This window comes from Dasypus novemcinctus, chromosome 16 (genome assembly GCF_030445035.2).
Source record: "Dasypus novemcinctus isolate mDasNov1 chromosome 16, mDasNov1.1.hap2, whole genome shotgun sequence".
NCBI classification, from domain to species: domain Eukaryota; kingdom Metazoa; phylum Chordata; class Mammalia; order Cingulata; family Dasypodidae; genus Dasypus; species Dasypus novemcinctus.
This window is the reverse complement of record NC_080688.1, coordinates 16,298,322-16,313,602: the sequence shown is the minus strand read 5'-3', so window position 1 is coordinate 16,313,602 and position 15,281 is coordinate 16,298,322. Positions and strand designations below refer to the sequence as shown.

Here is a 15,281-nt window from a genome sequence, read left to right as displayed (position 1 = left end):
ACAGAGGAGGAATACTGGTATGGGGTGTTACTGATGGGGTACACATGATTTGGAGGGAGTTCTTCAGGGCCTGTATATAGGGTATATAAAAACGTTTGGATAATGTCATAGTAAGTAGAGTTACACATGACAATGAAGGGAATGCTGACTCCCCACCCAGGGGAGCTTTGTTGCATTACCCAATGGAAAAGCAGCAATCTTTAAGTGCAAGGGCAAAGACCATTGAAGAAGGATTGTCCAATGATAGGCCCTTGATACTGATGAGTATGCTTTTGAGCCAATGTGCTTGAAATTTCAACTTGGCCTAGAACTGCAGGTTGCCTAAGAGTTACCTCCTGAGAGCCTCCGTGTTGCTCAACTCTGGCCACTCTCTAAGCCAAACTCAGCATGTAAATATATTACCTTCCCCTCCAGCATGGGATGTGACTTCCAGGGATGAGGTTCCTTGGTTCTGAAGGATTACTGCCAAGCACCAGCTGTGTTGCAAGTAGAAAAAGACCTTGAATAAAAGGTAAAGACAAATAAGTTTATATGGCTAAGAAACTTCAAAATGAGTCAGGAGGTCATAAGAGTGTTCATGCTTATGCACACCTTTGCAGGATCTCAGAGAAAGCCAAAGTAGATACAAACCCAGGTAGTTCTGCTCATTTGTCTTTTTATTGTTGAGTTGTAACATATCTTTATATATTCTGGATATTATTATTTAATTGGATTTGTGACTTCCAAATATTTTCTCCCATTAAGTTGGCTCCTTTTAATCCCTTTTGATAAAGTCCTGTGAGGTGCAAAACTGTTCAATCTTAAAGAGGTTCCATTTATTTCTTTTTTCTTTTGTTGCTCATCCTTTGGGTATAAGATTTAAGAAAGTCCTCCCTATCACAAGATCTTGATGATGTTTTCCTACATTTTCTTCTAGCCATTTTCTGGCTGTTGTTTTTATATTTAAGTCTTTGATCCATTTTCATTTAGTTTTTATATGAGATAAGGATTCCCTTTCTTTCTAATATGACTATTTAGTTCTCCCAGCACCTTATGTTGAAGAGACTGTTTTCTCATGTTAAAATTATCTTGATAGATTTGTACAAAGCCAGTTGACTCTATAGGTGAGGATTTGTGTTTGGAACCTCAATTCTATTCCACTGGTTGATATGTCTATCTTTATGCCAGAACCATGCTCTTTTGACTACTGTAACTATATAATGTTTCAAGGTCAGGGAGTGAAAATTTTCCCATGTCACACTTTTTTTTAGAATGTTTTTGGCTATTTGTTTGCACTTTCCCTTCCAAACAAATTTGGTAATTGCCTTATCTAAAGCTGTAAAGTAAGCTGTTTGAATTTTTATTGGTATTGCATTGAATCTATAAATCAGTTTGGATAAGATTGACATTCTCACAATATTTATTCTTCCAATCCATGAACTTGAAATGTCTTTCAATTCATTTAAGTCTCTTAACATTTCTTTTCATATTGCTTTACAGTTTTCTGCCTATAGTTCCTGCATTTCTTTGGTTAAATTAATTCCTATGTGCTTACATCTTTTTGTTGCTGTTGATAATAGAATTTTCCCCTGATTTCCTTCTCAGATTGTGTACAAAATATTACTGATTTTTGCCTATTGATCTTGTATCATGCCACTTTGCTGAACTCTCTATTAGCTCAAGTAACTTTGTTCATGGATACTTCAAAATTTTCTAAGTACAGGATCATGTCATTTGCAAACAGTGAAAGTTTTGCTTTCACTTTTCCTGTTTGCATGTCTTTTTTTTTCTTGTTTAATTGCCCTAGCTAGTATTTCTAGTGCAATATTTAATACCAATGGTGAGAGAGGTTATCCTTGTCTTGTTCTGGATCTTAGAGGGAAAACTTTCAAACTTTCTCCACTAAGCATGAGGTTGGCTGTGGCTTTTTCATATATGCCTTTTATCATATTGAGGAATTTTTATTCTATTCCTATCTTTTGAGTTGTTTTTATCAAAAGTGAATGCTGGATTTCGTTGAATGCCTTTTCTGCATCATACAAGATTATCGTGTATTTTCTTTTTCCTTCAATTTGTTAATGTGTTATATTACAATGATTGATTTTCTTATTTCTTCTTTGATGCCCTGATTATTTGACTGTATTTTTTAATCTCTATATATTTATGAATTTTCTTTTTCCATTTGCTATCTATTTCTAGCTTTTTTCCAATGTGATCAGAGAAAGTGTTCTGTATTATCTCAATCTTTTTAAATTTATTAAGACTTGTCTTGTGACCCTGCATATTGTATATTTTGGAGAAGGATCACTGAGCACTTGAAAGGGAAATATATCCTGCTGTTTCGGGGTGTAATGCTCTCTCTATATCTCTTAGGTCTACTTCCTTTATCATATTATTCAAGCTCTCTGTTTATTTATCCTCTGTCCAAATGTTCTATCCAATACTGCGAGTGATGTATTGAATTCTCCATCTATTATTTTAGAAACTTCTATTAATATTTCTCCCTTCAGGATTGCCAGGGTGTGCCTACTGTATCTTGTGGCACTCAGGTTAAGTGCATAAATATTTTGTGTAGGTATTTCTTCTTGGTAAATTGCCCCTTTCATTAATATATAATGATATTTGCCATCCCTTATAAGAGTTTTGCATTTGAAATCTATTTTGTCCAGTATTAGAATCTCTACTCCAGCTCTCTTTGGTTACTATTTACATGGAATATCTTTTTCCTACTTTTCATTTTAAAACTGATTGTGTCCCTACCTCTGATTTAGGTCTCTTGTAGACATCATACATATGGCTCATTTTTTTTAACCCTTCTATCAGTCTATGCCTTTGATTGGGAGATTCAAACCATTAACATTCCATGTTTTTACTGTAAAAGCATTACTTAATTCATCCATTTTGACCTTTGACTTTCTGTTGTTATAGCATACTGAAATCTATCTTTTTACCTTTTAATTTACACTTTTAAATAATCTTCATTTTTTCACTCTTCTCCAAGTGTCTTGTCCTTGTTTTTCTTTTAAGGATTGCAGCGCTCTCTTTTTTATCACTTGTGATACTGGTATTTTGGTAACATATTATTTTAGTTGCCCTTTGCCTGTGAATATGATGAACTCCCTTTCATTTTTTTGATCCTCCCCCTTGAGGCTTTTTGCATGCTGTCTGCTCTCTGTATTCATTCACAGTGCATTCTTCTGTGTCTGTATTTATTCATTTTTTAATCTATTTATTTCCCCACACCCCTTGTAACTTGCTTGTTGGCTGCTCTCTGTGTCCACTCACTGTGCTCTTCTGCAATTTTTTGCTTGTCTCTCTTTTTGTTGCATCACCTTCCGAGTTGGCTGTCCACGGTACTTGCAGGCTGGCAGTACTCCACAGTGCTTGCAGGCCAGCTGGCACTCCATGGTGCTTGTGGGCCAGAGGCTCTCCTCAGCATGCCAGCAAGCCTGCCTTCACAAGGAGGCCCAAGGATGTGAACCCAGGACCTCCTATATTGTAGATGGGAGCCCAACTGATTGAGCCACAGCTGCTTCCCTTCCCTTCATTTTTGAAAGACAGCTTTGTGAGATACAGAATTCTTGGCTGGCAGTTTTTCTCTTTTAATACCTTAAATACATCATAATATTTTCTTCTCTCCTCTGTGGTTTCTGAGAGGTTTACATGTAATCTTATTGCATTTTTCTTGTATGTGATGATATGCTTTTCTCTTGCTGCTTTCAGAATCTTTTCTTAATTTCTGGCATTTTCTTTCTGAAGAGTAGCTTTCTCATGATAGGTCTCTTTGGATTACTGCTGTGTGGGATGTGTTGTTCTTCAATATTGATATTTATGTCTTTTGTAAAATTGGGGAAATTTTCACTCATTATTTCTTCAAATATTCTTTCTGCCCTTTTTCCATTTCCTTCTCCCTCTGGAACACCAATAATGTGAATGTTTTTGGTTCACATTTTCATTCAATTCCCTGAGAACCTGTTCCTTTTTTTCCCATTCCCTTCTGTTTCTTTTCTCCTGTCATTCCAATTCAGATGTTCTGTCTTCAAAATAACTAATTCTGTCTTTGAGCAGTTCATATCTGCTCTTATGTGCCTCTAATGTAATGTGCCTCTAAAGCAGATCCCTTGGGCAACTTTTGGTTCTTTGTTGTTTCTGTGACAAAGCTGAGGCTTGTCTGCCTAATCTGATGCCATTATCTTGTCCTCCCTTTGCTTGTTTTATTTTTAGATGGTTTTTCCATGAGTATGGATGATTTTTACTTTCTTTGCTTTTCTTACACTTTTTTTGACAACTGGAGATTTTAAATAATATAATGTAACATCTTTGTACACTAATCCCATCCTACCTGAAGGCTTCTTGTTGTTGTTGCTTGATTGTTTATTACGTGGCTTAACTGTACTATATTAACGATGTCTATTTCCTGCATAGTGTGCAGTCTCTCAGGTCATTCCACAGAATATGCAACCTTGGACATGCACGCAGGAATACTAAGATGACCCTGGTTTTATCAGGGCTTTCTTTGACTGTCTCTTGTTTTCATCTCTCCGTTAATCTTACTGTCTCTATTGGTTTCACCCAGTTGTTAGGTTGTACTATACCCTGGCTGATTACTTTATTTTTTTATTTTTATTTTTTGTTAATGACTTAGCACATAAATTCTTCTTCAGTCTGATCCAATTAAATTTGGGCACATTCACAGCTGGTTTTTGAGAGCAGTATCTGAAGTTTGTCCTGATGATGGGGGTCTTTTCTTAGCTATTTCTTTCTCTGGTTACTTTAGTATACTTGATATCCTATAGTTTAGCTTGTTGTTCTCATGGAACAACAGATTCTTTTTAAATGTATCAGCACCATAATCTCTAATATTTTCAAGAGAGTTCTTAGACTTCAGCTTCCAAAACTCTGTGCCAAATAAAATACTTCCCTTGGGCAGAGCTTCTGCACCCTCTGTTGTTATGGTCTTCCTCTCCCTCTGGGAAAAAAATGTCTGCAGCACTGCTCCAGAGCTGGGGATGAGGGGAGACCAGATTCTCTGAGTGACTTCTTGCTTTCTGTGAAAACTTCTGGGTGAGGGGTAGTAAGTTCTATTCTTCTTGGCTTACCTATACCAACATTGAACATCCATCCTGTTCGTGTGCTAAAGTGAGAGTGTTTGAGGCCTCAATATTCCCACAACCATGAGTTTTAAAAAAGAATTTTGAAATGTGTCTTAAGTAATCTTCTTGTTTACCTTAGAGAGCTAATAAAAATAAAGCTATTATTTTAATTTTTCAAACAAACAGTATAGATTAGTATAGATTACTGCACAGTGATTATTTTTCAAAAAGGTTTCTGAGCGAATTACCTGATTCTGGTTTCATGGTTAATTAAGTTCTAGGGACAGATTCCTTTGAGATAACCCTTACCAGTTCCAAGGAAAACACATCAGTAGAAGTTAAAAAGAGGCTGGACTAGAAATTGGTACTGCACTTTCATATACTGTCTAATATCCGAGCCAAGTGTAGAAAAATAGTCTATTTTCAGGGTCTTGAGATGTCAGAGATTGGCTTTTACAAATCACTTAACTAACTTAATTCCAATGAGCTATGGAATACAAAATGCATGACTACAGTGACTGGAAGTTCAGCAGACAACTGTAACTGGGAACAGATGGCACCATTATATTACCCATTCCTATTACTATAACAATTGATTTACTTGCTGAAAGGTTGTTTTGGTCATTCACCAAGTCTCACACCACAGGGTGAGGCAAAAACCACATAACAAGTTTGTGGTACATGAATATGAAGCCTTCTCACAGTAAGTAAGAATGCTAAACAATAAAGTAAATTATAACCCATGCTCAGTGGCAATGCTCCAATTTGTGTTCATCGATTCTAACAAATGTACCACACTAATGAAGGATATTGTTAAGGTAGGAATGTGGGGCAGGGGAAAGGAGTGGAGCATCTGGAAATTCCCTATATTTTTTTAATGTAACATTTATGTAATCTGAATATTAAAAATTAAAATTAAAAAAGAATGCTATGGAATGAATTCTACTAACATGTGGAGGAGAAGATGGATAAAACTTCCAGTCCAGGCCCTTTACATAAATCTTAAATGGCAGAGTTTTAAAAGATTCGCAAAGCTATCCTCTTATACCTCTATAGGAGATACAGTTCTCCTACACCTCTATAGGAGGGATGTTATGCTCTTCAACAGCACAGTTATTAGGGTGTCTACCACAACCTGCATAATGTGATTTGCATAGCAAGACTGTGCCTCCCTCTTTAACCATCATTTTCAATAAAATGGTTTAGGAGAATATAGAGGTGTCATGAGAGTTATAGGTGGAAGCAATTTGCCCAAACACTTCCAATAGGGGCTGAATAGAAACCAAAATGTTTCTACAGTGCTTCTTTAAATTTTTTAGCACTCAAATTTAAACCCATACATTAGGGGTAATGCACACCTATAGAGCTATGCTTTTTAGATGAAATGTGTTTTTTCAACAAATCAATTTTATTGATACATATTAATAAATCCATCCAAGGTACACAATCAATGGTCTTCTGTATAATCACATAGTTGTGCTTTCATCACAACTATTTAACACAATGTTCATTTTTAGAACATTTTCATTATTCCAGTAATAATAGTAATGATATAAACAAAAACAGAACAAACAAGCTACAGAGTTTTAATAACCAATTTTGCCTTCCATGAGAAGAAAGTAACAAACATGTTTATTTATAACTATTTCTTCCAAGGAGAAAAAGAAGTAACTTTAAAGAGCAACATATGCATCTCAACAGTGAGGGAGTCTGAAAACCATCAAAATTAAGGTGCCCTCAAAAAACAGAAGATATCACTCAAAGAATCACTGGAAATCTAACAAAAAGCATAATACCTTAGGGCCACCATGCTGATATCAGTCAAAATGAGAACTTTAATGTTTTTCAAAGGTGGTTGGACTTTATATTATGTTTTAATTACTATTACTTCCAATAAATAAATGCATGAGGATGGAAGGTTTTGAATAACATTACATATTCCACACAGAAGAACAAAAGCATTTATTCTATTTGTAGTAGTACAAGCACAAAAGTATTCCTAATCACCAAAAAAAGAATATCAACTTTTATAAAACCAATTACCTCTTTGTTTGAAGAATGAGTATTTATGGTGATATGATCCCACAATTCAGAAAAAAGAAGTTATACTTTCTTTGGCACACATTTATCTTAATGTTTGGAGGTGAGTGTACAGAACTTTAAAATCACTCAGTCAAATTTTAGTTTTACTCTGTAGAAAACAGAGAATAACCCAGGACTTTGATAGAAAAGAAATAGGCAAAGAGATTATTGAATTTTATTCAAGATAAATTAACCTAGGGCTTAGGGTAGCAGAAATAAAAACAGAAGAGTGAAGCAGAATGTGTGAATTATGAATTCCAGTATGATGAAAATAAACACCTTCCTCTTGTCTCATTTTGAAAACCTCTGGGGTCTAGCTGGGAAGTGCCTCAAGAGTTTCCAAAAAGATTCTGTGTTGAGGGAGGACAATTTAGTGTTTTCCATAGAACTGGTATATGTAAAATTAAGTATACCAACAGTCAGAAATAAAAACAAACCATAAGTTTGTATGAAGATCCAGGTGATCAAGATTGTCATCTGTAAAGGACTAAAGTATTAAATATACTTTGACCAAATCAGCACAGTTCTTAGTCAAAGTTATAATTTCATTCAATGGGGCATTTTTCAAGTTCTTATTTTGCAGGAATACATATTTTAAATTTCAACTAATAAATGTTCAAAGAGTAAGAATATTGAAAAGACACAATTATTTTAACAAAGCACAACATCCCTTGTAATGTTATTTCACCTCTACAGATTTTCAGTTCAAATAGAACATTTGAATGAAAACATGGACCAAAAGAATGAAACCTCAACTGACTTCATCCTCCTGGGGCTTTTTCCTGGGTTCAGACATCCCCATCTTCTTATCATCATTGTTCTTCTCATCTACTCCACTGCCTTAACTGGAAACTCTCTCTTGATTCTCCTCATCTGGCTGGACTCCCACCTCCACACACCCATGTACTTTCTGCTCAGTCAGCTCTCCCTCATTGACCTGGCTTACATCTCCAGCACAGTTCCCAAGACAGTAACTAACTACCTCACAGGGAAAAAGAGCATTTCCTATTTTGCATGTGCAGCTCAGCTGTTTTTCTTTCTTACACTTGGAATTGCTGAGTGTGTCTTGCTAACCCTCATGGCCTATGATCGCTATGTGGCTGTTTGTAACCCTCTGAGATACACAGTCCTCATGAGCCCAGTGGTATGCCTCCAGATGGCTGCTGCAGCTTGGATTGTGGGAGCACTTGCTGCTCTTGTCCATACCATCTACCCAATGCATTTCCCTGTCTGTGGTTCCAGGGAGATTAACCATTACTTCTGTGAAATGCCTGCCATCATGAGACTGTCTTGTGTGGATACATCAGCCTATGAGATGGTGAAATTTGTCTCAACTATTGTCTTTCTCCTGGTCCCATTTATTCTTATTCTGGCTTCCTACACCCTCATCTTCTTGACTGTTCTCAAGATGAACTCCCGGAAGGGGAGGAACAAAGCTCTGGCCACCTGTTCCTCCCACTTGACTGTGGTGAGTCTCTACTTTGGTCAGGCCATCTTCATCTACATGATACCCAGCTCTTACCACACACCTGAGCAAGAACAGATAGGAGCTGTGCTTGGCACCATGGTGACCCCCCATGCTCAACCCCATCATTTACAGTCTGAGGAACAAAGAAGTGGTTGGGGCTGTGAGTAAAGTGATAAGAAAATTTTGCAAGGGTGGAAGTAGCACATATCTACATTGTTCCTCTCAACAGAAGTGCCACCCTCAAATCTCAGTTACATCATAGTCCATCCAATCATTTAGATGTTTTGTTGTCAGAATAGAAATACAATACCATGTTTGAAAGGAAGAGAATTCAGGCTCTTATATTTTGCCAATCATTTGTTTGAATGGACATGATCTCAGGCATATACCAGAGGTATACATTGAGTATAATTTTAATGTCTTATTTATTATTACAATTATTTTGACATGTTCTGGTCAAATCCAATTATTGTTATTACAAATATATTCAATAAGTCCTTAAAAAAATACACGTGCATACCCCAATATCCAATTATGGTCTTTCATCTCTGGACTTAACTTTATGAAGAGAAATTTTATTTCAATCTCTATCACAAGTTAAGGGAAACTGCACCTTTGCCCAACCACTTTGGCAAGTAACTTCACAAGGTGGAATGGGTGTGGGAACGGTAGCCATGGGGGCTGCTGGGTGTGGGGAACGGGAGGAAGAGATGAGATGTGGAGGCGTTTTCGGGACGTGGAGTTGTCCTGGATAGTGCTTCACGGACAATTACGGGACACTGTAGATCCCCCCAGGGCCCACTGGATGGAACGTGAGAGTCTGGGCTATGATGTGGACCATTGACTATGGGGTGCAGTGGTGCTCAGAGATGAACTTACCAGGTGCAATGGATGTGTCATGATGATGGGAGAGAGTGTTGCTGTGGGGGGAGTGGGGGGCAGGGGCGGTGGGGTTGAATGGGACCTCATATTTTTCATAATGTAATTTAAAAAAATAAATAAATAATTTTTTTAAAAAAAACAAAAAAAAATAAAGGTGAAGATATGCACACTCTAAAATTCAGCAATTGCTATTCAAAATAGCTATTGTAGAGAAATCCTCACTGGTATGTCCAAAGAGATAAGATTGTGAACCTATGTTTCAGTGGGGAAAAAAAATGAAGAAAATTTAAAGTTAAGAAAATTTAAAGTATATGGCAGAATGTTTCAAATTGTTAAACTTACATTATGTACTCATCATATTATATCTTTACTATTTGCATTGAAATAATTGTAGTAAAACTACTATTAAAATAATTTTTGCAAATGTGAATATTTCATATTTATATGTGCATGTATCCTATATTTCTTCATTATTTTTATTTTTCTGTAAACTTAGAAAAGTTTAGAGAATAACTTTCATTATAATTTGGTTTTAGGTACTTTGTTATTTTCATTATTTTGTTATTAATTTCTTCTTTTTAAGAAAGTATTAATATTATTCAGATGATGTCCAATAATTTTTGTCAGTTTATACATGGCTTCTTTCCCTTTTTCTCCTCAATTTTCCCTGATCACAACTTTCACTCTGTTCCTCCAGTAAGATCTACTGAAATGTGTTATGTCCTTATAGATATACCTATTCTTAAACAAATATTTTGGAATTAGTTATTTTTTTCCTTTCCCCAAATATCATTGTGTTATAGAACTCATTCTGTTTTTTCTCTTTTATTCAAAGCTGTTTTAAAATGATATATATTCCTAAATATGCAACTAATACATTGCTTTTATCTGCATATAATATTCTATAATATTTCAGAACACTGACATCCACATATTTGACAAATATTTACTGAAAGATAAATACCTATTTACCCCCAAATCTCTATTACCACAAATAAAGATATTGTAAAAATCTTCTTCTAAGACCTCTTTTTGAAAATATATGTGTGTGTTTTCTATTTTTTGGATTCAGACCAAGAATAAGAATGATAGGACACAGGTGAATTCAGACTTTATTATGTAAACTATTGCCAGATTGTATGGCATAATGTCTGCACTTGTTTACCCCATCTTTGGGAGTTCCTAGGGATTTCAGGTTTCTTATATCCTCTCACACACATCATCAGTGTTATACAATTATGCAAACAAGATGGGGTAAAATTGTAACTCATTTTAATTTGCATTTATTATATTACAAATTTCATTGAGTTCATCTTCATACGATGTTTGAGCCATTTGTTCCCCTACTATGAAGTGCTCATCTCATAAACCCTGCTATTTTGAACAGAATTTCCTACTTCTTGTTCATTTCCAGGTATTTCTGTAGTGTCAATATGTTCAGATACTGCAAATATTTATTCTCAGTCTGGAACCCATTTGGAAACTTCGTAGTAGCTTTTATTGAAATAAATGTTGATATTTACTTGGGTTCTACATAATATTCTTTACCCTTTAATATGTTATTGAAAGCACTTTTCCAAAGTCCAAGTTTAAAAAAGACATGCATCAAACATTTCTGTTCTTAACTTTTATAATTTAAATATATCTAAAGTCAAATTTTGTATATGTTGTGTGATAAAGATTCAGCATTATTTTCTCTATATAGAAAAGACATCATCTCTAAAAACCATTTCCCCCCACTGATTGGTGGTATCCTTTTTTTACTAATCATGCTCAGTGGTTTACATTATGGTTTACATTTTGCACTGAGCACTTATATAGGTTTTGATGAAATATAAAATGGCCCTCATCCATTATTGCAAGATTATACCGAACAATTCCCATGCCCTAAAATTGCCCTATGTTGCATCCATTCGATTCTTCCATCCCCCTTCCCTTGGAACATGTGGTAAATTTAAAAGTTCCAATTTGAAACATAAGATTCATAGTTACTTGCAATAATATTGAAGGCTTGACATATTGGTTTTTTAAACTTTTTTTAGACCAGTAAAAAAAAATTGGGAAATGGGGGAAAGAAGAAAGCTTCCTGAGAAATGGGAGAGAAAGTTGGAAATACACACCAAGATTTGGTTCAGACCCCTCTAGACATAAAGAGTGAGCTCTGCTTCATATGATTACCTTTTAAAATGTAAATTATTCCTTCCCCTTCCTAATGATAAGGGGATGGGTCTCAGTGGTTATTTGTTACCTCACCTAAGGTGGGGGCCAATGGTGAGGCAAGTTTGGAATATCCAGGGCTAAGGGGAGGTCCCATAAAGAGAAACTGGAAACTCAAATTTACACTCAAGTTCCCAGGAATGTCTTGTAACCATGTTGTCTTCTGTCCATGTTGTCTACTCACCATGTTGACTGCTCACAATGTTGTCTGCTGGCCAAGTTGTGACTCATCTTCTCCTCCATTACTCTGTACTAACCTGCCTCAACTCTCCCCTCAGAGATTTTACACCCTTATTCTTAAGAGGGTGCTGAGGGTGGTGATCATTCTTCAGTAGTTACTTCCTGCTGATTAGGACAGGATTCCCTGCCTGACAGGATATAAACCTCTGGCTCTTCTATCAAGGTTGAGGGAAGATGTGTCCATTGGTTGGAACTGGCTGAAATCTCCTCATGAATAACATCCTGTTTTGGAAAGATTTGATTCTGGAGGAAATAAACTTAGCTAGAATTTTGAAGATACATGGTCTCATTAAAGGATAAAGATGGTGGTAAGTGGGCCTAAAATGGGGACCAGTTATGACATACTCGGCCAAGAGAGTGAGAATGGTCAGGTGTCTTCAGAGGCTGTGTCACCCTGAATATAGTGGGCTTCATCGTGCAGGTTTTGAGTACTTTTTAGGATTATTTCAGAGTGATTTATATAAAAAAAGTATTTTTTCTTGAAAAATTGTCATGCTCCCCCCGCCCATAATACTGTTAGGGCTTTGTAATTTTGCAGTACCACAGCAGCAAGTCCATTTGTTGTCTAAAAGATTTTAAGGCATGGTTAGTTTCTTTTATGCTATTAACTCTAGGGAGGGATTGTAATAGATAAAGGTTTTGGTATAAGTTGCCATTCCCAGTTTTCCATGGTAGTGGTTATGTTGAAGTCAGCTAAGAGGGGAATGAGAAAAGGCATCTCCCTTTTAGATAATGTAAAGGAAGAAAATATAGGAAATGAAAAGAGATACAATTTATTAAGGAGTGTCTGGCTTGCCCTCCCCTTTGCAATAGGCATTTGAACTAGATTTTAGAGGAAACAGCTGGCTTTGACAGACACTATTTAGCTTTGTTTCTTGAAGAGGTATTTCAAGTCACCCAATGATTGGCATGCATATCTCCCATCAGGTGCTTCAGGTGACCTGGCATTTCCTTGGGCAGCTGGCTTCATTCAGGGTCAGAACACATAGCTAGCAATTCCTTTAAATTTAATAGCTGTGGGAGTGATCAGAACCACAGATTAAGGTCCCTTCTATTTTGGCTCTACTTGAGAGTGAGGTCTGTTTTGCTAGGATTTGATAAGAACCTGGTTTCCTGGTCCTGGTTAGGAATGGTTATACATAGACCATTTTGGAAGAGCTAAGCCTAAGTGGGTCCTTGGCACCTCATTTGCCATTTCCTTTCTGGTGGGGAAATGCTTACCCCTGGCAGGATGGCATGTGGGTTTGCCAGTTCTCCCCAGGGTATGAGTGGAAGAGGTTCTGGAATAAGGACTAGGAGGGAGACCTTGGAAAGGACACCTTTCATCTGGTATGGGATGAAGACTGTGGGAGGTCACCCTCAAGTTAATTTAGTGGCCTTTTAAATTAAAAGAGCTGTTACCCTTACTGCTCTCAGGCAAGGTGGCTATTCCTTTACCTTACAGGCATGTTTATTAAATAATTCGAAAATAAAGTTTACCAGGACTTTTAACATGTTTGATATCCCTCTGTATATGATCTAGAAAATAAAAGCTATCACCATAATTATCAGGCATATATCTAGGATAAAAGAGATATAAGTAGAGAATATTTTTAAACATTTTTTATTTTTTTAAAGATACTTAGATTACATAAAATGTTGAACAAAAAAATATAAGAGATTCCCAAATGCTCCATGCCCCACAATTCCCACCCTTCTCCACATTAAAAACCTCTTACATTGGTGTGGTACATTCATTGCAGTTGATGAACACATTTGGAGTATTACAACTAAGCATGGATTATAGTTTACATTGAAGTTTACACTCTCTTTCACTCAATTCTATAGGTTATGGCAGGAAATATAATGGCCTGTATCTGTCATTTCAGTGTCATTCAGGACCATTCCAAGTCCTGAAAATGCCCCCATATTACACCTCTATTTCCCTATCTCTGACTTCAGCACCTCCAGTGGCCACTGTCTCCACATCAATGATATAATTTCTTCCATTGCTAGAACTACAATGTCTATAGTATAATACCGGTAAATCCACTCTAGTCCATATTTTATTTCCCAATCCTGAGAAATCTGGGATGGTAATGCCCCCTCCACCTCTAATTGAGAGGGAGCCTCAATCCCATATTGCTGGTGGATGGAACTCTTTTGCTTGCAGTTGTAGACTCTTGGTTCCTTGCTATGGTGGTTGTCCATCCTCACCTCCTTATTAGATACCCTGGGTGAGTTCAATGAGCTGGAGAGTGGGTGTTGCTATTCCATGGAGGTTCAGGGCCTAGCTGGCCAATGATCAGCTCAAAGATTCAGTTCTCTTGGAAGTAGATCCACCAACTTCAGCACCAACTATTGGTTCAAATAGAAGCAACAGAAGAGACATATCTAGAGAAGTCACATCTGAGTACAACTTTGTCACACTCACGAGCAAAAACTTCAAATTAGGGCCCCCTGGGGAGGCACCAAACTCCAGAGCTATCTTACATGACCAAAGGACCTGGGTGCCTCCAGAGCCATCAGGAGCCCACTATTTGGAGTAATGTCTACTTTGGCAGTCTATGAGATCCTGCTGAGACATGTGTAGGACATGCATTCCCTCTGTGATGACCTCCAGGCTCACTTTGAAGTCTCGTAGTCTTATAAATTCATTTTTCTTTACCTATCCCCCCTTTTATTCAAGATCTTTTATCCAGTTGCATTGCTAGTTGGTTTTTACTAGTAATCCAACATTGTCAGGGAGGCTTATCCCCAGATAATGCATTTATATGCTGGGTGTCGCTTGGAGAGAGGCTACATTTGAGCAACATGGACGCTTTCAGGAGGTAACTCTTAGGCACCGTGCAACACTAGGCTAAGTTGCAATTTCAAGAGCAAAGTCTTATAAACATAATTGTCATTATCAAGGGCTCATCAATGGACGATACTTCTTCACTAGTCATTATCCCTGTACTTAGGGAATTGTTGCTGTTCCATTAGAGAATGTGGTAGACCTCCCCAGAATGGGAATTCAACACACCTTCAGTCACTGTGTGAATCTCCACCCACCATGACAATGTCCCATGAACATTTGAGCACATTTATATATCTTATATGTATGCTCAGGTGAACTTCCTCCCATGCATCCCCCATTACTGACACCCTACACCAATGATCCTCCCCTGCCACAGTTGTAACTCATCTGTGATTCAAAACGTCTTCAAAAATGGAGCCAAGAATATCAACAGATACAATTAATAAAGAAAATTAAATAATAATGATAGGTTTAAACATAAGAAATAAAATATATAATAATTTAGGAAAACAAAAAATAAAATAAAATTTAAAAATTGGGA

The 15,281-nt window shown here is 36.7% G+C and overlaps 1 protein-coding gene across 1 annotated transcript; it reads left to right on the top strand.

Moving 5' to 3' along the window:
• Nucleotides 1–7,884: 7,884 nt before the first annotated feature.
• Nucleotides 7,885–8,884, top strand: LOC101439283 (olfactory receptor 2L3-like). The gene is given in 2 exon segments (XM_004461133.2): nucleotides 7,885–8,727; nucleotides 8,729–8,884. Coding segments are annotated over 2 exon segments (999 nt in total).
• Nucleotides 8,885–15,281: the final 6,397 nt, after the last annotated feature.